The sequence below is a fragment of the Pongo abelii genome, chromosome 11 (genome assembly GCF_028885655.2).
Source record: "Pongo abelii isolate AG06213 chromosome 11, NHGRI_mPonAbe1-v2.0_pri, whole genome shotgun sequence".
Taxonomy (NCBI): domain Eukaryota; kingdom Metazoa; phylum Chordata; class Mammalia; order Primates; family Hominidae; genus Pongo; species Pongo abelii.
In genome coordinates this window covers 139558771-139579576 of record NC_071996.2, presented here as the reverse complement: position 1 = coordinate 139579576, position 20806 = coordinate 139558771, and the positions used below count along the sequence as shown (strand labels likewise).

The 20806-nt window shown below is 47.0% G+C and overlaps 1 protein-coding gene across 14 annotated transcripts in view; it reads right to left on the bottom strand.

Annotated features, from left to right (window-relative positions):
• The window catches only part of AGAP1 (ArfGAP with GTPase domain, ankyrin repeat and PH domain 1), a 635310-nt gene that overhangs the window by 91614 nt on the left and 522890 nt on the right, over positions 1–20806 (bottom strand). For 6 of the 14 annotated variants that reach the window (XR_008523125.2, XM_054550021.2, XM_054550020.2 and 3 more), the window contains one exon: positions 20381–20455. The exons of the other annotated variants lie outside the window; for them this stretch is intronic. Coding sequence is in view for 5 of the 6 variants with exons in the window: in XM_054550021.2 (XP_054405996.1) it covers positions 20381–20455 (75 nt within the window). In the remaining variant the exon portion in view is untranslated. The remainder of the gene's footprint in view (positions 1–20380; positions 20456–20806) is intronic. 14 annotated transcript variants of the gene reach the window in all.

Below are 20806 nucleotides of genomic sequence, written 5' to 3'. Positions count from 1 at the left end.
TCCTTATCCCCGTCACCAGCCCGTGGCCATTGGGCTGGCTCATGTCTACTGTACGGACCTCTGATCTTCCAGACTCTGGGTCCCTCTAGCCCAACTTCCAAGCACGGCTTACTGACCTCACCTAGGCTGGCTCTCCCAGGCCCTTCCTCACGACGCGCCTGCAGCCTGGGACATGAGGACTTGCCACCCCACTCACCCTTTCCCCACTCCTTTCTGGCTGGGTGGATATGCAGCCCTCTTTGTGGCTGAGAGAGATCCCTTCCACCTGAGCAGCCCACTGAAGCTCCCCAGCCCCACTCCCAGGGGTGTGGGGACAGCACCCAGCCAGAGAGGGTCCATAGCCTCCACCAGCCCCTCAAAGGTCTGTGACTCCCCTAGATACTGACAGCCACTGTGCTCCGAGCATATTCTGGGGGCTGCAGGAAAGTGCTGTGATGCAGGTGCTGAGTGGAGGTCGGGCCTGAGGCCCTGGCTGGTTAGCCCCGCTTGGGGTGTTGGCACTGAGACCCACCCTGTCTGTGAAAGGGACCAATATGGGCTGGAGTGGGAGGGGAGAGAAGAGTCTTTGGAGGAAGCCCTCAGCTGGCCCACACAGTACGTGGGTGTCCTTTGTGCTCTCAGTCACCCTGGTTCCCGATTTCTGGTGAGCTGGTGACAAGAGGCCAGGATGGGAGGGTCTGGTCGCTCAGGAATTTTATCCCAATCTACTGGGCTCTTGAATTTGGAGAACAAATGACCCCCCCACCCCCGCCACCTGTGTATTTATGCAGAAGCAAACACTCCACCTGCTGTGGAAAGAGGGGTGGGGGAGGAAGGTGGGGGTCAGGGTGTCTGCAAGTCATGTCTTCAATAACGACCTTAAACACTCAGGGACTTGGAGTTTTCATTAAAAAAAAAAATCATTGTAACTGTAACTTTCACATAGGTTTCACCATGGCTGACTTACAATGATACCGTGCAATTACTGGCTGAGCCACTGCATCTGTGGGTCTTGGTCTAGCTTCTTGATCCATGGGCTTTTAAGTCCTAGTACTATGATTTACAACCTTTTCCATACAGATTCTCATAGGATAGTGCCCCAATTCATGTATTTTATGCAAAACTCTCCTAGTGAACGGATAGGTAAGGTAAGAAAAAACTACATAACTCACAGTCAGATCATAAGGAAAACTTGGTAATTAATGGGTGGGATGTGACAACTTTTCATTAGATCAACTCGACAGGCTCACACTTTGTTTAATCTGTGAAATTCAAATGCACGTATCAAAGCTCCCTCTGATCAGCATTTATTGGATCGTCTAGTGAAAAAAATTACAACCATTAGCTTCCCGGTTACATTTCTGCACAACTGTTCCCCAGTAAAGCTTTCCTGTTCAAATGTCTGGCTCTAGCCAGTCAGAAGCTACAGTCGCTGGAACTAAGGCTAAGAGCTGAGCTTGTATTACATTGTATGGGTGCAGGGCTCGGTCACTGTGGTCCTCAGCTACCGTCCCCCACGTGCTAGGCACTGGGCTGGGTGAAAGGGATTCCAGCATGCATGAGAAGCCTGTGCCCCCTAAACGTGTCTACGTGGTGAGGACGGGCACACAGGCAGACAGATGACTGAACACAAAGTGATAAAAACAATGGAAATCTGAATGAAGCTCCAAGGGAACGTCTCTATTATTTGCCTCATCCCAACGCAGTAGCTGCTAGCTGGTATCCTGCACTGTAATACTCTCAGTATCTCATGCAAAGACAAAACTCGCAAATTAAATTGCTAAAGCACAGTTTGGCTCTGCCCGATTAATTATGTAAACAAAATTTACCTATGCATGCAAACTCTACTTAGGGGAACAAATATATGTAAGTGTTCACAGGAACATCAGAACCGATTTCGAGCTAATTTCTAAATGTGCTCCCTACAGTGGCTGTTCTATGGCTTCATCACTCACTCTATCTATTTATTTTTTGAGACAGAGTTTCGCTCCTGTCGTCCAGGCTGGAGTGCAATGGCATGATCTCAGCTCACTGCAACCTCCGCCTCCCAGGTTCAAGCGATTCTCCTGCCTCAGCCTCCCGAGAAGATGGGATTACAGGTATGTGCTACCATATCCGGCTAATTTTGTATTTTTAGTGGAGACAGGGTTTCACCATGTTGGCCAGGCTGGTCTTGAACTCCTGACCTCAGGTGATCCACCCACCTTGGCCTCCCCAAATGCTGGGATTACAGGCATAAGTCACTGTACCTGGCCGATCACTCACTTTAAAAATCTATCCCACCACCTGTCTTCTCCGTATACTGGACACAAGAAAGTTCCCTTGTCTAGTATCTTCTATGTCACTCAACATTTCTGTCTCTCCTTTGAGCTCCTGGTCCTTTCCTCCCCTGTCTCTCTTCATCCTTTACCTGGTCCCCTCATACGTTCTTGCAGACCTGGATTTGGCATGGTTTCCTCACTCTTGCAAACTTGATGTCCCCCTTCTACAGACCTCCTGCCCTCACCTCCTGATCTCACTCCATCCTTGAGAGAGATCATCACCTCTTTTCTTCATCCTTCACTCACACAATCTGCAAAGCAGACATGCGCATGCGTGCATCCAGCTCTTTACCACCCTCTCTTCTCTAATAATGCTTCCCCATCATCCACCCGATTGAAACCTCACTCTATAAGATTACAGATCAAGGAACAGCCAGGGGTCATGGACTGTGCTCAGTCTTCTTTCTCACTGACCCCCCTCTTTCTGGAGCACCTGACATTGCTGATGGGCACCACCATCTTGCAACATTTTCCCCCTTGGTCTTCTGAGATGCTTGATCACCCTGAAGACTCACCCAGATGTGAGCAAGGCTTTAATCAGGGTGAATGAAAGAGATGTGAATAGAGTCACCTAGATTCACAGCTAAGGGGTACTAAGTAGCATAAACTAGCAGAAGGTCTGCAGTGGTCAACCATGGAACTTTTACCTGTCTTGCCTCATTCAATATTCAGTGTTTTATCAATGACTTGGATAAAGACATATAAAGTCTGCTTACCAAATTTTGAAAGCAAAGAGTTTTGGGGGATAGCAGATAAACTAGGGTTTTATCCCCAACCCCAGGGTCTAAAAAGAGAAGGATCTCTCAGCTGAACTGACAACTCGAATGGTCAAATGCGTGACTAGAATTCCTTCTCTTGGACCCCAACAGCAAGTGAGGTTTGGGGGAAGATTTTGCTTCCCAACTACAAGTATGAAAAGGCTGAAGGACTGCAGTGAACAGCAAGCCCAGAATGAGGCTCCCAGTGAAAGCTGAGGCTGTGAGTGTGTCATCCACAATGGTGGGGAGGTGGTCCTGTCTCCATCACTCAGGGTGGTGGCCAGCAGGCACCACAGAGAGAGCCCAATGCCAGGGACTGCTCACTGGGGACTCTGAGCACAGGGGACTTCTATCTGATGGAAGAGGGATGACACCTGTTCCGGGTGCCCTGGAGTCAACCCAGGACAGAAAAAAAATGATGGAGACCCTGCAAGTGGAAGATTCTGTCCCCCTCACAACTATCCATAGATGGAGCTTGTGGGTTCTGCTCCCTTGGGGGTTTCAGGCCCTGGAATGTGGCCCTTTCAGAGGAGACTGGTGGGAATTCAGCATCTCATAGGTGACTGGGAGGGCCCTTGCAACTCTGAGAATCCCTGTGTTCTCAATGAAGGCAGCTTTGAGCAGCTGCAGAGAATCCTGTGTTGAGATCTCCAAGGCTGGCTCCAGGCTCCTGGAGAAGGATCTGTGATCAGCTAGCAATGTCTACCCCAGGGCAAGGAGGGGTGCCTGTGGCGTGCCTGCCATCTTCTCACTGTGCAACTACAGTTCTCTTTCCAGCTTTCTGATCACTGCTTCTCTGGTTCCTCTGCATGTGGCCTTTAGTGAAGGCAAACTCGAAGTTTAGTTAATGTTCCTCCTTCCTCCTCCCTTCTTCTTAGGGGTTCCTTTCCTTCCGAAGCTTAGATAGTCACTTCCTACAGACATGTACAGTTCTCATATATATATCTCCAATTCATATATCTACTCGGTTTAGGATTTTAAAATGCCTGTGGATGTTTCTCAAATACTTTGTCCTCATATCAAATTTAACATGCATTACATAGATTTGCTAGAATTTTCAAATGCTCCTCTTGGGGTTCTGTATTTCTGTTAATGATTACAATGCTATTCTAATCATAAAATCTCAAAATCACCTGGATTCCTCCCTCTCCCTCTTCCCACTTTCATCTCATCAGTCACAGCCCTGCTTAGCAATATCTGCCAATCTGTACCCTTCCACTTCCTTCTACTTTCAGCCCTTGCCTGACTGTGAAATTGGTTCTGGCCCAGCTTGAACACTTCTCTGAGTTTACCGTGTAAGAAGTTTGTGCTGTCGCTCTCCTCTCCAACACTTAAGCACTTCTCCCTTGTTCCTGGGGCCCGGCTTCCCTTCCAAGCTGACTGCTTCACAACACGGCAGTCCACAGTGAGGCATGATCTCAAGAGGACCCTCCTTCTCCTTCCCCAAATCAAATACACGAGCTGAAACTAGAATTGTGAGCCTAAAGTGCTAAAAACCTGCAAAAGTGAAGGCTACCCTGAGAGGCAAACACCTTTGGTAGCACAACAGATAAGGTCCTAAGATAGGAAACATAAACCCAGGGTCCAGCACCTGGCAATCCTGCAAGGAAAGGAGCCGGGAGGCCCCAGGTCTCAGAGCTCCCTTGGCTTCTGGTATCTTCTCTACAGGAAAGCTTCCCACGGACGGAGACCAACTACATCTGAACTCAAAGCCAGAGATCACCCAACACACTGCAAACAAGACAGCAGATTTAGATCCAAAGTATTACCGATACAGGCCGGGCATGGTGGCTCACACCTGTAATCCCAGCACTTTGGGAGGCTGAGGCTGGTGGGTCACCTAAGGTGTCAGGAGTTCAAGACCAGCCGGGTCAACATGGTGAGACCCCATCTCTAGAGACAGATTGCTCTTAAACAAATATCAAGACGGATCACAGACTTCTTAAGAGTAACAGTGAGAGTCGCAAGATAGTGGAATAATATCCTCAAGAGAAAATAACAGTGTAGACTCGAGATTCAGATAAACTCTCTCTCAAGAACAACAGTGAAACACAGGCCAGGTACAGGGGATCACATCTGCCAACTCAGCACTTTGGGATGTGAGGTGGCAGAATCACTTGAGCCCAGGAGTTCAAGACCGGTCTGGGCAACATAGTGAGACCTCATCTCTACCAAAAATTTGAAAATTAGCCAGGCATGGTGGCTTGCACCTGTAGTTCCGGCTACTTGGGAGGCTGAGGTGGGAGGATCACTTGAGCCTGGGAGATGGAGGCTGCAGTGAGCTGTGATCACACCACTGTACTGTAGCCTGGGTGACAGAGTGAGACCCTATGAAAGAAAAAACAGAAAAGAAAAGAGCAGAGAAGAAAAGAAAGGAAGAGAAAAGAAAGGGAAAGAGAAAAGAAAAAGAAGGAAAGAACGAAATATATTTTTCTGCAACAAAACCCAAAAGTGCTTATTACCAATAGACTTTCACTAGGGAAATTACTAAATGATATACTTCAGGGCCAGGCACAGTGGCTCATGCCTGTAATCCCAACACTTTGGGAGGCCGAGGCAGGCGGATCATCTGAGGTCAGGAGTTCAAGACCTGCCTGGCCAACATGGCAAAACCCCGTCTATACTAAAATACCAAAAAAAAAATAATAATAATAAAAAAAATAAAAATTGGCCGGGTGCAGTGGCATGCACCTGTAATACCAGCTACTTGGTAGGCTGAGGCAGGAGAATCACTTGAACCTGGGAGGAGGAGGTTGCAGTGAGCCGAGATCATGCCACTGCACTCCAGCCTGGGTGAAAAGGAAAGACTTCATCTCAAAAAAAAAAAAAAAAAAAAAGATGTATTTCAAGATCCTAGAAGGCAGGTTTGTGAAAGACAGGTTGATGAGCGAATGAACTGATAAATATGTAAACAAAAAAAAATCTCAACAAAAACAATACTGACTATGACTGTTAATGACAATGTCTACCATGGGAAAGGTCAAAATGCTAGAGAACGTGAGAGTAGCGGTGAGGACATGGCAGTTACGATGTCATAGGGGCCTTGTACTGCTCTACTGGGAGAGGTAAGGACTCACTTCACATGTTGGTAAGTAAATTAAGTCCATGTGGTAAACCTCTGCAAGAAAATAAGTAGAATGTCCAATTTCTCAACCAGAAGAAAGAAAAAAAATTAATAAGAGAAAGAAGTATGATTAAAACTTCTTAGCCGACGAGGAATAGAAGAGAACTTCGTTACCTTGGACAGAGATAATCTATCCCTAAACCCCACAATGTCACTAATCCTAAGGGTGAGATGTCAGAAACATACCTTTGAACACTCAGTTACAGGATGCTCAAGACAAGGACACCCACCGTAACTGCTTTTTTTCATCCCTGCTACCCGGTGTATTAAGACAAAAAAAACGAAATAAAAGACCGAGAGATTGGAAAGGAGGATAAAGACATTCACAAGGTATATGACTGTCTTCATAGAAAACTCCAAATCACCTACAAATTATTAAAAATCATAACAGCAGTTGGCAAATGGGCAAGATATAAGATGAATACAGAAATATTAATTGCATTTCTGTACATTAGCAAACAAAAATCGTATTTAAGCATGCCTTCACAAATAATAGACATATATTTCTATCTCTGAGGTAGAAAAGTAGAGATACAAAGACTTGTGAATGAGCTAAATACTTCCCTAAAAGTAAGAACATAAAGGACCACTTGGTATCCGCAGCCACTCAGAAGAGGTGGTAAAGAGAAGGCTTTACACTTTGCCTGGAGGTGATGGATTAGCCAGAGTCTGAGGGTGGCCTGCTCAGGTTCAGGCCTCCTCTCCTGGAGAATGAAACCCTGGCTAATTGGCTAATTACCATGAAACATGAACAAGGCCCAACAGAATAAAGAGGAAACAGATGCAAGACACCCTGTGACCCAGGCTGATGGGCACCAGCTTCAGGTAAAGGCATGGATTGGGAAGGTCAGCCCCATGATAGGCCCTGCTGACCCTGGAAAGCAGAGCTAAGCTTCGCATCCTAACTAAGAACCAACTGCAACCCCAGACTCACTTAAGATACTCTTTTTTTGAGGGGGAGTCCTGTGCAATAACTCTAAACCTGGAAAAGCACAGGATTATAAAAATAATGAAGAAATAAAGACACGAATCACAATCCCCATGACCAACAGCTCTGTGATAAAGTGTGGTGAGCAGGAAGCTGTGCCATCTGTGTGATCCTTGGGTATGGTCTGTCTCTGACGTGTATGAAGCATGCACAAAGGCCCTGTGATCACAGGGCAGGTCTGAACGCCACGCTTTTCCGTGTGAGTAGCGGTTCACCATGTAGTGAGACGCCGATGAACAGCTCTTTGGGGTTTCTGTTCTGTTTTGACCGGATGGTTCAGCCTAGCCCTGGGGAAGCAGAAGACAGCCTCCTCTGTCTCATCAATGCAGGGTCCAGCACCAGCTCCCAAATCAAGAGGCAATGGTGCTGCTGACCCTGGGCTGGCCTCTCCCAGGCAGGCTGTGCTGATGGTGACCGGGGCTGAACTGTGATGCAAACATCTGGGACACCTGGAGGGGAGAGGCTCAGTCTGCCCTGGGGGAGGCAGGGCAGAGGCGGGAGATGGAACCCTACATGTTCAGCGCAGAGGCGGGCCCCGGCAGGGGGACTACCCTGTGTCTTCTTTTGGATTTTCAGGCCCTGAAATTTATAACAAGGGTCCGAACAGCTGGACCTTGCTTCCTGAGGAAGGATTAACATCTGAGCACAGAGCCTAATTAAGGCCACTCTACACCAACACTGCCGAGTGGAATCCAGCTATGCCAGGCCCAAGTGTTTCCCAGGATCCTGTCTTTAGGTGGCTTTATTTTTTATTTTGAGGGAGGAGGGTAATAGGTGAATACCCACACGTAGAGTTTCACATCTAATTTATATCTGCCATATGACTTTTCTCTGCCTCCCAAGATTAAAAAAATAAGCACAAGGATTACAGAGCAACTGCATAGTCATGTTACAACTTCCAGGAAGAAATCTGTTTATCCATAACAAATCTACTGCATGGGATAATAAATATAGAAAATAATTCCACTGGCCTCCAAATTCTGTCAGGCACAATGCCAGGACTTTACAGCCATTATTGCGTGTAATCATTTTCCTCTCTTAAAGTGGCAGTACTCTTCCTCCATTTCCTAAAAACAAATTAACATTTAAAAAAAAGGAGCTCTCCTTGGGAATCAAAGATGGCGTAGGGGCTGGAAGGGTCTCCCAGTGGCTTTCCGTTATCTTCTCCTAATCCTCATGCCAAGAAAACAAGATGGTTGGGCCTCTTGAAAATAGTTTCCCCAGAAATCCCTCAACAGCTTGTCTTACTGTCCTTCTTTTTTTTAATTTTTATTTTTTTCTGAGATGGAGTCTTGCTCTGTCGCCCAGGCTGCAGTGCAATGGCACGATCTCAGCTCACTGCAACCTCCCCCTCCCAGGTTCAAGTGATTCTCCTGCCTTAGCCTCCAGAGTAGCTGGGATTGCAGGTGCCTGCCACCACGCCCAGCTAATTTTTGTATTTTTAGTAGAGCTGAGGTTTTGCCATGTTAGCCAGGCTGGTCTCGAACTTCTGGCCTCAGGTGATGTGCCCGCCTTGGCCTCCCAAAGTGCTGGGATTATAGGCATGAGCCACCATGCCCAGCCTGTCATATTTCTTTCTAACTGATGTCCGGTCACACAATCAGGTCAGTCTGGTAAATGCTGGGGGACATGGTACACAGAGGTAGTGGTCCTCTGGGCCTTCCACGTGCCACCTGCCGGGTGTCTGGCTCCCTGGCCAGCACGGGGAGCAGGGATGGCCCCATCTATGTTGGCCAATTGGAGCACGTGATGTCCCTGGTTGCTCTGTTCAGTCCTGGTGGGGGCACATGATCAAGTGTCCTCCAGGGTTTCACATCTGAGTTGTGTCCATAGAGTGCCTTCCCCTCTTATCTAGGACCTGTCAGGACATGGCCCACAGGTGCAGGTGCAGGTGCCTCTGCCCTCTCCATGGGAAGGAAAACTTCTGCTATCAGGCCACTCCCTGTGGACAGGTACGAATGCTGCCGCCCAGCAGAGTGAAGCCAGGGATGGGAAGTGGCAGGAAGCCTGGTGCCTCTGAGGTCCCTGAAGCTCCTGCCTGTCCTACAGTTGGTTACATAAGGCATCCATCCATCCATCCATCCATCCATGCACCCACCCACCCATCCGAGAAGGAGTCTCCCTCTGTCGCTCAGGCTGGAGTGCAGTGGCACCATCTCAGCTCACTGCAACCTCTGCCTCCGGGGTTCAAGTGATTCTCCTGCCTCAGCCTCCTGAGTAGCTGGGATTACAGGTGTGAGCAACCATGCCCAGTGTCTCCTTTTTTTTAAAACTGGATTTCTGGTGTTACTAAACCTAGTTCTGACTAATCCAGTAGAGAAGACCTATCCTGGTGGTGATCTCCTATGTGCTGCTCTGGTGACTTTATTAGGTCAACACCTAGCAAATCTCAAGATTTAATCCGTGTTTAATCTGTGTTTACACTTCGGTGGCACTGCAGTGACCATTTACGCTCATTATGTAAAGAGTGAATAGATTTTTGGACCCAAGTGTTTTCCCTTCTTCTGTGTGGAGAGAACAGGAACATGCTCCTCCTAAGGTTCAAGGAAGAATTTTTAGTAGATGATAGAGCCTTATTCAAATCACCGATGGCCCCGAAGGGCTGCAGCACATTACGAAGTGACATGGTGATGACATTTTACTTATGAGCAACTAGATTAAAAATGATCAAAACAGTAATTGGCAGTGTGAGGCCCATCAGTCAGAGACAGAGCCAGGCATTACTCTCCACTGCCACTCTCACTTCAAACGTGCAGAACACGAGCATGTGCCTGTGAGGATGCCCTGTTAGGAGCTTCCATTTTTAGTGGTGTCATTTCACTAATACAAACTACCTATTGGTGACAATTGCAGTGGCGTCTATTTCATTCACTGTAAAAACAGATTTCAGGTTGTAGAAGCTCCTGATGGTGTATCTATTAAAAGCATTTTGAAGTTTCAGATACACACACAGACAGCAAAATTAATCCCCGTTCCTGAAAAATCAAGATGCCACCACACCCCAAAGCCTGAAGTAATAGACGGTGTACTGTTTCCCAGTGTGACATTCCAGGGCTTAGCTGTTTAATAAAGTTTTGTGATTGGGCTCACAGGGATTTAAACAGTTTTCTGTGTTTAACGGTTAGCTGTGGAAAGGTCCACTATAATAGTATTTTAGCACCATGAACCTGTCGAAATCAACCTGCCCAATTATTCCAAACGACATTAATAACACCGGATATTACACTAATTGTGTCCAGTTTCTATGCAGACGAGGCCCCATGGGGCTAATTTTGCCTCCTTAGGGGCAAGAAACTCAGCCATCAGACTGATTTCACAAGGAATCCCTCCTCATTACACGAATCCAGGCTGTCAAACTTTTTTTTTCTTAAAGGTTAATGGGCCAATCCGTCATCAATTATTTTTTTGCGGAATTCTAGCAGACAAAGGGTTAAAGGGCTAAAAGCAGCTGAAAACCGTTTCACATTTGGAAGTTGCTTTCAACAGGAGGCATCTGACAAGGATGCATGGGGGAGAAGTGGGTGCGAGGGGAGGGAAGGAGGGAGACACAGAGGCACACACAGGTCTCAGGGAAAGGGTCTGGGGAAGAGGACAACTGCACTGTGCTCTTGCAAAGGCCAAGAGGACCTGGATCTGTGTCCCGAGCTACGACGTGAAATGGCTCAAAGCTGTTGATGGGGCCGGGCGCAGTGGCTCATGCCTATAATCCTAACACTTTGGGAGGCCGAGGTGGGTGGATTGCCTGAGCTCAGGAGTTCGAGACCAGCCTGGGCAACATGGTGAAACCCCATCTCTACTAAAATATAAATTAAAAAAATGAGCTGGGCGTGGTGGTGTGTGCCTGTAGTCCCAGCTACTCGGGAGGCTGAGGCAGGAGAACTGCTTGAACCCGGGAGGCGGAGGTTGTAGTGAGCCAAGATCACACCACTGCACTCCAGCCTGGGTGACAAAGTGAGACTGTCTCCAAACAAAACAAAACAAGACAAAAAAAACAAAACAAAACAAAACAAAAAACTGCTGATGGGTGCAGGTGCAATGCCGAGATCTGTTTCTCTTCTGAATAGAAAAGGGCTCAAGGAGGATGTAGATGTCAGTTACCCCAAGTTCTTCAATGACCGGATGAGAATCTGGGTCCTGGGGAAAGAGGAAGTTCTCCCAGGGTGCCCCTATAGCCTGAAATCCAGGCTCCTGAGGCCCATCCAGTGTTCTATCCACAAGGCTAAGCAGCCTTTGTGACACATTTAATGACAAACCCGTGATGAAAATGAAATGGGATATCGCAACGGTGCAGAGATGACATGCTCAGCGTGAGGGATGGGCATGTTTGCTGCACGAAGACTCCAGGATCTACCAAGCCCAGAGGCCTCCAGACAGCACCACCAAAAAATGACGGGACAATACAATAGCCAAGGTCTGAGCAGAAAATAACCATCTTCTCCACTCCTGACCTTGGTGAAAGAATTGGGACTTCTGTTTTAGGACACACCACAAAGCCCTGGTGAACACATTACCACCGACGCTTACCTTCCGCCAAGCCTTTTTTCTTTTTCCCGTATTAACAAGTGAGTTTTCGCTATGGGTCCTCCCAGTTTCTGTCCAAAGCTCCAACTTTGGGGTTCTCTCTCCTGGAACCTACTTCCCACTCTGCCATCGACGGACTGGTGCCCATGAGCAGCCCACTTCATCCTTCTGATCTCAGCTTTATCTGCAAGGGAGGTGCCAGGCTGGACCCGGGATGACAAAGGGAAGCTCTCTCTCCTTTTCTTTTAAAAACAGACATTCCTAACTGTTCCTGAAGAGGCTGGTGCAGCCCCAGAATTCCTCTTCACACAGTTCTCCAGGTAGCCACTGTCAATGCAACGGGGTTGGAAACTCAGACGGAATGTACTCGCTACCTAGTGGTCTCTTCCTGTACCATGATCCACACCGTAAGAGGCAATGTGTGGCAATGTCACGCACGTACCCGGGCTTTCATGCTATTTTTCCTCATACACTTTGTAAAATCCTCCAATATTTCTGTTTTAAAAGCATCTATTAAATAGGCATGTGGCTTAGATATTTTACCCAATCATGACAAAAAGCGCACACATTAAGATGTCGGCCAAAACACAGTATTAGAAAGTCAGTTTTTATTTTCAAATTTTCTCCCATTTTTGTAGGAAAAGATTGATGTGAAAACAAGCCTGCTGACCGGGTGCGGTGGCTCAAGCCTGTAATCCTAACAGTTTGAGAGGTCTGGGGGGAGCGGATCACTTGAGGTGAGGAGTCCGGGAGCAGCCTGCGCAACATGGCAAAACCCCGTCTCTACTAAAAATACAAAAAGTAGTTGGGTGTGGTGGCGGGTGCCTATAATCCCAGCTACTCAGGAGGCCGAGGCATGAGAATCACTTGAACCCTGCAGGTGGAGGCTGCAGTGAGTGGAGACTGTGCCACTGCACTCCAGCCTGGGCAACAGAGTGAGACTCTCTGTCCAAAAATAAAAGACAAAGAAAGCAGGCAAGCCTGGAGAATATGGACCAGGGTTGTACAGAACCAAAAAACCTACGGAAAATAACACATAAAGCCCACCCCTTACTATACTTGAGAAGTTATTAATTTTAAACAAAAACGAAAGATCATTATAAACACACGCAGTTCACGGTTCTCAGGTAATTATTTTTGGAAACACTGAATTTGGTCAATATCTTTGTCTAGCCAAGAGAGTCCAACAGAGGTGTTGTCCTGTGGCTTAATTTAGAACAGTGTGATTAATTTTGTGAAGAAGCAAATCCCCACAGGTCAATTACGAGGTTAGGAATGTTTAACTACTAAATATTACTACGGGAAGGTTCTCAAGACATACAAAGGACGTTTTTGTTTTTCAAACACATTATAAAGAGCTGGGATAGCAGTTCAAGGGCCACGTGTAAAGAAACTCCATTTGAAAGCTTTGGCTTCCAGAGCTGCAGGGTGCCATATGTGCCTTTTTTTTTTTTTTTTTTTGAGACAGGGTCTCTGTTGCCCAGACTGGAGTGCAGTGGCTTCATCTCGGCTTACTGCAACCTCCACCTCTGGGGCTCAAGCGCTTCTCCCAGCTGAGCCTCCCAAGTAGCTGGGACTACAGGCATGCACCACCACACCTGGCTAGTTCTTGTGTTTTTTGTAGAGAAGGGGTTTCACCATGTTGCCCAGGCTGGTCTGGAACTCCTGAACTCAGGCAATCCGCCCACCTCAACCTCCCAAAGTGATGGGATTAGAGGTGTGAGTCACCAAGTCTGGCCCACGCATGTCTTAAATTAAGAGAAGACTCCTAAACAAAGCTCTTGGGAAAAAAAAATAGTTATCTGACTGCAAATTGAAAACATCTCGCGATACGGCTGGGGCGAGTGTTGCTGTCTCCCTTGTACTTTCTCTGTCCCAGACAACCTGTGAAAGCTCCGCGCCCAAACGTTCCGTTTAGAAAGAGAAAGCAACGATAGGCACGTGCGATTTATCTCGTTACTAAGCGGTAACCGTTTGTTACTCATCCTGACACACTCCCCACTTTGCAGAGGTCCCCTCAGGCTCCTAATTATAGGAATAAGTGAGCACGGCCATGTTGGGCAGGCCTAGGGCGGGTTCCTCTGCAAGAGTCCAGCACGGCCATCAGGAGACCCGGCCTCCCTGGGCTTACCAGGAACCTTCAGCGGCACCCTCCACTGTCCACAGTGGGGGCTTCCTTTCCTAGGTGCTGCTCAGCGTTGAGGTGATACCCAAGACTGTCATCCTTTCAAAAGGAGGGGGCTAGAAAAATGAGCAATCTTGCTTCTCTTCCCAAAACGTCAATTCTAGTTATTCCCCGTGCAAGGGTTTCCTAAATCTGAAGTTACCTGCATTAGTTCTTCCCGTGTAAGGGTTTCCCAAATCTGAAGTTATCTGTATTCGTTTTTTTTTTTTTTTCTTTTTTGAGACAGAGTCTTGCTCTGTCGCCCAGGTTGGAGTGCCGTGGCACAATCTTGGCTCACTGCAACTTCTGCCTCCCAGGTTCACGAGATTCTTGTGCCTCAGCCTCCGGAGTAGCTGGGATTACAGGCATGCACCACCACGCCCAGCTATTTTTGTATTTTTAGTAGAGAAGGGGTTTCACCACGTTGACCAGGCTGGTCTCGAATGTCTGACCTCAAGTGATCCGCCCACCTTCACCTCCCAAAGTGCTGGGATTACAGGCGTGAGCCACCGCGCCCGGCCTACCTCCATTAGTTCTTACTTGGTGCTGCTCATCACTGAGGAGGGCTGGCTTTGGCCAGCTCTGCTCTGCACCGATACATTAAAAAGGCCTACCGAATAGTCCACAGATATTCTCCATGGAGGCTTTGGGTCATTTTTCTATTAAATAAGTCTGTATAGCAATTTAATAGCAGCCACGGCGGCCAGCTTCCCCATGTGCCCAGCTCTGTGGGAAGCGCTTCACAGGCTTCACTTCATTTCTTCTTCAGTTACCCTTCAAGGTAGGTTTTATTGTCTCCACGCGAGAGGAAGAAAAGAACAGAGAGGAAGGACAGACCCAGGAAAGCATCCCAAGCCACACAGCTGGGAAGTGGCAGAGAGGAGATGAGACCCAGGCGTGTGTGACTCCACAGCTCACGCTTTTAGCCAAATTTGTACAACTGATGATTCTTCTCAGATGACAGCAAATGGAAGCAGGAGGGTAGGTTTAAAAGTCTAGAAAACAGATTAAGTTTCATTTCTAAATTTCCCCCTATGCTTCATGGGCAACACTTCTTTTCAAATCTCTGTTCCTGGCTACATAAACAACGTTCAAACACTGCAATTTTCTTTGAAAACAGAGAGAATCTGGATGCTTGAGTAGTGCGGCTTCTGGTCCTAGGCAAGGACCAACGCAGGGGCCATGTTCCACGTCTCTAGGTATGTCAGCTTGCTGACTCCTCCCCACAACCCTGTGCAGTGGGTGTCATCACCCCAGTTTATAGGTGGGGAAACTGAGGTACAGAGAAGACACATCAAGAACCCAAGGTTAGAGCTATGAAGTGGGGATGTGGGACTCAACCAAGACCACCTGAGTTAAGATGTGGGCTTGAGTCTGGTGCCCATGCCTACCTCGTACAAACAAGAGCAGTGATTCAGTGTGAAAGAGAACCCATCTGAGCCTGGAGAATGCTCACTGCAGAGAACAGGTTCTGGAAGGCAGCCTCTCACAGTGGGAACCTGCACGGGGTACTGGGGAGACTGCCGGGGCATTTGGCGGGGGCCTTGATCAGACACTGCAGTGAGTCCTTCAGGAAACACACAACACAATGGGTCACAGATTGTCAGGCAGGGCTGCCTTCTTCCTCTGCTGGAGATGACGATGACAGCTGTCTGCAGATCTGTGGATCATCTAGTCCCCTCCACTGGTCCTGGTCCCAAAAGAATCCTCGGCACACACCTCACACTCAAGCCTAAGGGCGCTGCAGGCTCTGTACTGAGCCCCGTCCAGGTGCAGGCTGCTGCCTCCAGCCGCAATTCCAGCTCCGTCTCCCTGAGAGCTCCTGGGGCTCACGCCTGCCCTTCTCCCAGGCTCGGTTTCTTCTTTTATAAAACAAGGAGGAAAAGATCTCCCTCTGCTAGGGGTGCACGACAGGATGTAGGAAATTGCTCAGCACTGAGGATGCCGTCACTGTGGTTCCTGTCACATCCCGCAGGCTGTGATACCTGTCCTGACCCCTAAATCAAATGTAGTTCTGCTCTCCACAAAGCCCCCAGAGCATCCACGGCCTCTTCCCTCCTTCTGCATGAGATCCTTTGTGCAGCCTCCTTGACTGACAGTAAGCTCCTTGAGGGCAGTGGGCGGGTGTGTCCTTACCCTCTCCATTGCCCCAGCACCCAGCACAGGCCATGGCGCATCCCGGCAGGGACCTGAGAATCGGGAACAAGAAGGCAGGCCTACCTCACACTCACCAAGACCATCATTCTCAGATGTGGGCCTGTAATTTGTTTAACTGTGAACGAGTTGGAAGTCTCAGAACTGTGACCAAGAAAATGAATGGTGGAGGGAATGGCCCACAAGTTAGGCCTGCTCACATCTGTTCAGAGAAACAGTGACCATCTGGGCTGTTTAGTGGAGAAGGCAGGTGCGGGCCTGACTGCAGGCCTGAGGCTTGAAGCTGTATCTGTGATGAAATCTCCAAAAGGAGGTTTGCTGTTTCCCCACGGCCACGCCTATGCTTGGAATCGCAGTGTCGGGGAGACTGGGTTCCAGCGATCTGGCCCACTGTGGTGAACAGAAGTACCCAAAACAGAGGTTTCCCAGGCCTGTTGCTGGGGCGAGCTCTAAATCCACAGAAACGGGCCTTCATAGACGGGCTCAAATTGGGACTTTAGGCCAATACTGAATCCGGCTAACACTTGGATGCAAGCGTCGCCACCTGTGTGAAGAGGCCCATCTTAAGTATTCATTCTGCTGCCAGGGAATGGGCTTGGCACCCCAAGAAATGCCCCCTTGTTTCCTAACACCTCTTTCCTTTATCTATTTAGGTACTGGAAGTACTTTTCTTCTGCAAAAACAGCTTAAATGCTCTTGAAAGAGCCCATGTGTTCACCCAACTCACAGCGGATGATAACGTCATCTGTTTAGCTGCATGGGGCAGGTGAGGCCTAGAGATGGGTCCAGGTGTTGTGCAATTCTGCCCTGTAGTGCAGCGAACAGAGGCCTCCCTCCCTGCTTTCCGCCTGCACAATGTCCACTCTTCTGCCACTTGGTCCTCTTTGTTCTTTCTCCAATACATTTACTTTAGAGTTGAACATTCATGAATCTAGCCTCAGTCATCTGGTATTTAGATCTTTTTCTCCCTTGGGTTGGGAGACAGCAGTTAACTGGAGGATCATATCATTAACACACCCTTCCATCTCACTTCACAGGCTCCTGAGATGGAAAAGTTACAGCTGCATTCTGGCTGAAGAAAATTCAATTTCACCCATCTTGAGAAAGTTAATTGTTAAAAAGCAACAAAAGTTTGTACATTAGTGCAATCATATATATCCAAAGTTTCTATCCCGGTTTCAGTGTTAGCCATAATGGACAGACAAAAGATAAAATATTTTTGTTTTTTAATCTTGTCTGTGCATTTCCCTTGTAAGTTTTGTTTGTTTTTATCCACTCCTGACATCCATCCACAAACTCCTCCCACGTGGATCCGTGAGCAGGTCCCAGAGTCAAGAGATTTGGGCACACGTCCTGCCTCTGGAACATGCTGGCTTGTTCTGCAGAAAATCACTTGAGTTATCAGAATCCTAATTTTCCATCCGTAACATGATACCTACCTGGCAGGGGGAGTGTGAAGATTAAATGAGATAATGTGGTCCAGAGGCCAGAAGAGAGAGGACATAAAAGAAAAAGGGCTTCAGAGAGATCCTCAGACTCAAACCTTGGCTCTGCCTGTCTCTCCTAAACCTGGATCCCGAGGAAAGTCCCAGAGCAGCTGAGTCCACTCCCAGCTCCTAGCGGGTGGTCTCCTCTTATTCCTGAAGCTCAAGTTCTCCCTCTAGACACAGGAAACTCCAGTGTCCACCTTACTTGGGTGGTATTTTTTGGGTGCCTTTGAGCAAATCACTCAAGTGGACCACTTTAAAAGACACTCCACTTGGGGATGGATATATTTAGTGTAACACTCGAGACGTGAGGTTAAAACAAAAGTTAAAATGTTCAGGATACAAATTTTCATGAAGGGTCACTTTATAGACAGTGAATATGTGATCACTTTATACATCAAAAGGCTGTAAATCAGAAAGGAATTTGATAATTATTTTATATAATTTTATAAATTCTGTAACGTATTTTTTTTTTTTTTTTTTTTTGGGATGGAGTCTCGCTCTGTCATCCAGGCTGCAGTGCAGTGGAGTGATCTTGGCTCACTGCAACCTCCGCCTCCTGGGTTCAAGCGATTCTCCTGCCTCAGCCTCCTGAGTAGCTGGGATTACAGGTGCCCGCCACTATGCTCGGGTAATTTTTTTTATTTTTAGTAGAGATGGGGTTTCACCGTGTTGGCCAGGCTGGTCTCAAACTCCTGACCTCAGGTGACCCACCCATCTCAGCCTCCCAAAGTGCTGGGATTACAGGTATGAGCCACTGCGTCTGGGCTGAATTCTATAATATATTATTAAAAACCGTATGAAATGGGATTGTATGTGTACAGATGTTAATCTTAAAATAAACCCAAAGTAAATGAAGAATGCTGTCTTTTAATTGAAAATTCATACATGACCTTGAACACCAAACAGAAACTTCCTATAACTGAGAAAAATGAGAGAAAATGTGAGGGACGATTGGATATGCAGTCACTATTTAATATCCCCAGGAATGCCCTTCATAGCTACTGACAGAGGGACCCCATGTTTGCAGTGCTATCTAGTACTGACATATTTCACAGAGGAATTCGCACTCTCCGCCCCTCTGAGGTGCTGGGCAGAGCAGATGCTGTGTATTACCTGAGAAGCTAAGGCTGAGAAGTTCGCACTGCTGCAAATCCTCACTCCTGGTTCTACTGGGTCTCGTGTCACCCACCACTGTCTCCAGGAAGGCCCATCAGCAAGTCTCAGGGAACCATTTGCCCTCAAGGCTAAGGAGGTATGCCCCCTTGCTGTCCCCCAATTTTCTATACAACTGCATTTGAAACCAGACCTCACAAGTTTCTTTTTAAAGGCTGGAAGTCAATAAACAAATTTGTTGTGACAAACCCACATGCATACAAAAAAAAAAAAAAAAAAGCAAACCCAACATATTTGATAAGGAAACAGGGAGGAGAAATGATATGCACGCTAAGCTGAAAAACATTTAAAAAACGGTGAAAAGAGTACATTAATACCCTTTAAAATGCAACAAAAATGATACTGAATGACCGTTTCTTAAATTCTATTCTTTTCTCTCTTCATTTGGTTATTTCTTGAGTGCTTTGAAAGAAGATACCAACAAGGCCAAGCTCCATTGGTATCTTAACAGACAACAATTTCCCCTTGAGAAATGAAAAAAAAAAATTATGATCAAAAAATGGCTCTTTAACAAGCCATAGTGAAAATGTAGATTTGTTTTCCAGATTTCTTTCTTTTTCTTTTTTTTCCTGGCTGAGAGCAGGGCGTTCAGCGGCAAGACAGGAGTAATTGTGAAAGAAAGAAAAAAGAGGATGGTGATATAAATCAGCAAAGGTTAATGACCAGGATGTGAAGAGAGGGACTTGTTTACAGAAATAGCGTGCAATTTAAAATTTACAAGAGATTTAATGCCACTGCTTGGCAATCGCTAAAATCAACAGCCCAGAAAACAGTGACATTAAGAAAAATATTACAGTTATAATAATCCCCAAATAAGTCAATTAGTGTTAGGGCACGAGCTTGCGATTACTTGACCCATTTGGCTTGCACTTAAGTGAAAAAAAATTTCCCCCTATTATACCAAGATCGCTGGATTGTGACCTGCTTTGCATCACACGTCCTATACCCCCGCCTCCCTTATGTGTGCTTGGGCTGAGGGTGGTGGTTTTCCCTTGCCTGGCATCAAAATAATTCTGACCCTTGACATTTGCAATCATAAAAAAAAAAGGCAATTTATAATTGTGTTGTTCAAATGAAGGTGGGGGAAAAATTCAATCTGCTATTATACAAAAGCAATGACGGCTGTCTTCGGTGAAAAAAGCAACGCAAGTCAATTTGTGAACTTTGGCACCAGACGACCTTTAGAAACACAACAAAATACTGAATTTACAAGCAATAGCAGCCCATGCAAATGGCCCGGGCCTGCTTGCCTGTGGATTAGAGCTGCAGAGAGCATTATGGAGAATGCTTCCACAAAACAAATTAAGACTGTTACTTAAATGTCACGGCACACTATTGTATTTGGCTACAGATCATTACACCTGATACTAACACTTTTAAAAACTGTAATAACTTGGGAAATATTACACTGAGTGCCCACATGTATAAAGGAAAAGAAAAAAGAGGAGAAAATAGGTTTCTGAAGTAATTTAAACATCACTACTCTACGACTGAAGGGAAAGGTCAAAATTTAAGTAAGCTGAAAGGAACATGAATGGTAAAATAAAACACACAAACAAAAAGATGAGAAGACCACAGGAATGACTCTGCAAACACAATAAGGGAGCATGCGGCTTTGGGCAAATTGCATTTCCATGCCTGTGTTGCAAAGGAAGGGGCAGGCAGGGGATGAGATGGGAAGAGGCAGGTGGAGGTGCGGAGGCGTTACCTTCGGTGTTGGTGCTGCTGCTGTATATATTTCGCAGGCTACCAACACGGTTTAGTTTCCATGCTTTGCGTTTGGCTGCATCCCGAGAGCAGAAAGGGGAGAGGGGAAAAAGAGAGAAAACAAAAAGGAAAAGAAAACAAATGAAAAGGGGAGAAAAAAAAAGGTCAAAGTAGCACGTGACGTTGCCTCCAAGCTGTCTGCGCGAAGCGGGTGGGTGCCATGGAGCTCCCTGGGCTGAGCCCTCCAATTCCCCCGCGGTGAACAGAGGAGCTCAGGAAGGGCGGAGGTGGAGCAGGGTCACCAGGTTTGCATCTAACGTCAAAGAAGTACCCACGTGCAGAAGTCTACTTCGCCCTGCTGGGTTTCACACGTGGCTACTCAAAACAGCACAAAAACTGGCCTCTGCCTTGAGAAATGATGACACCC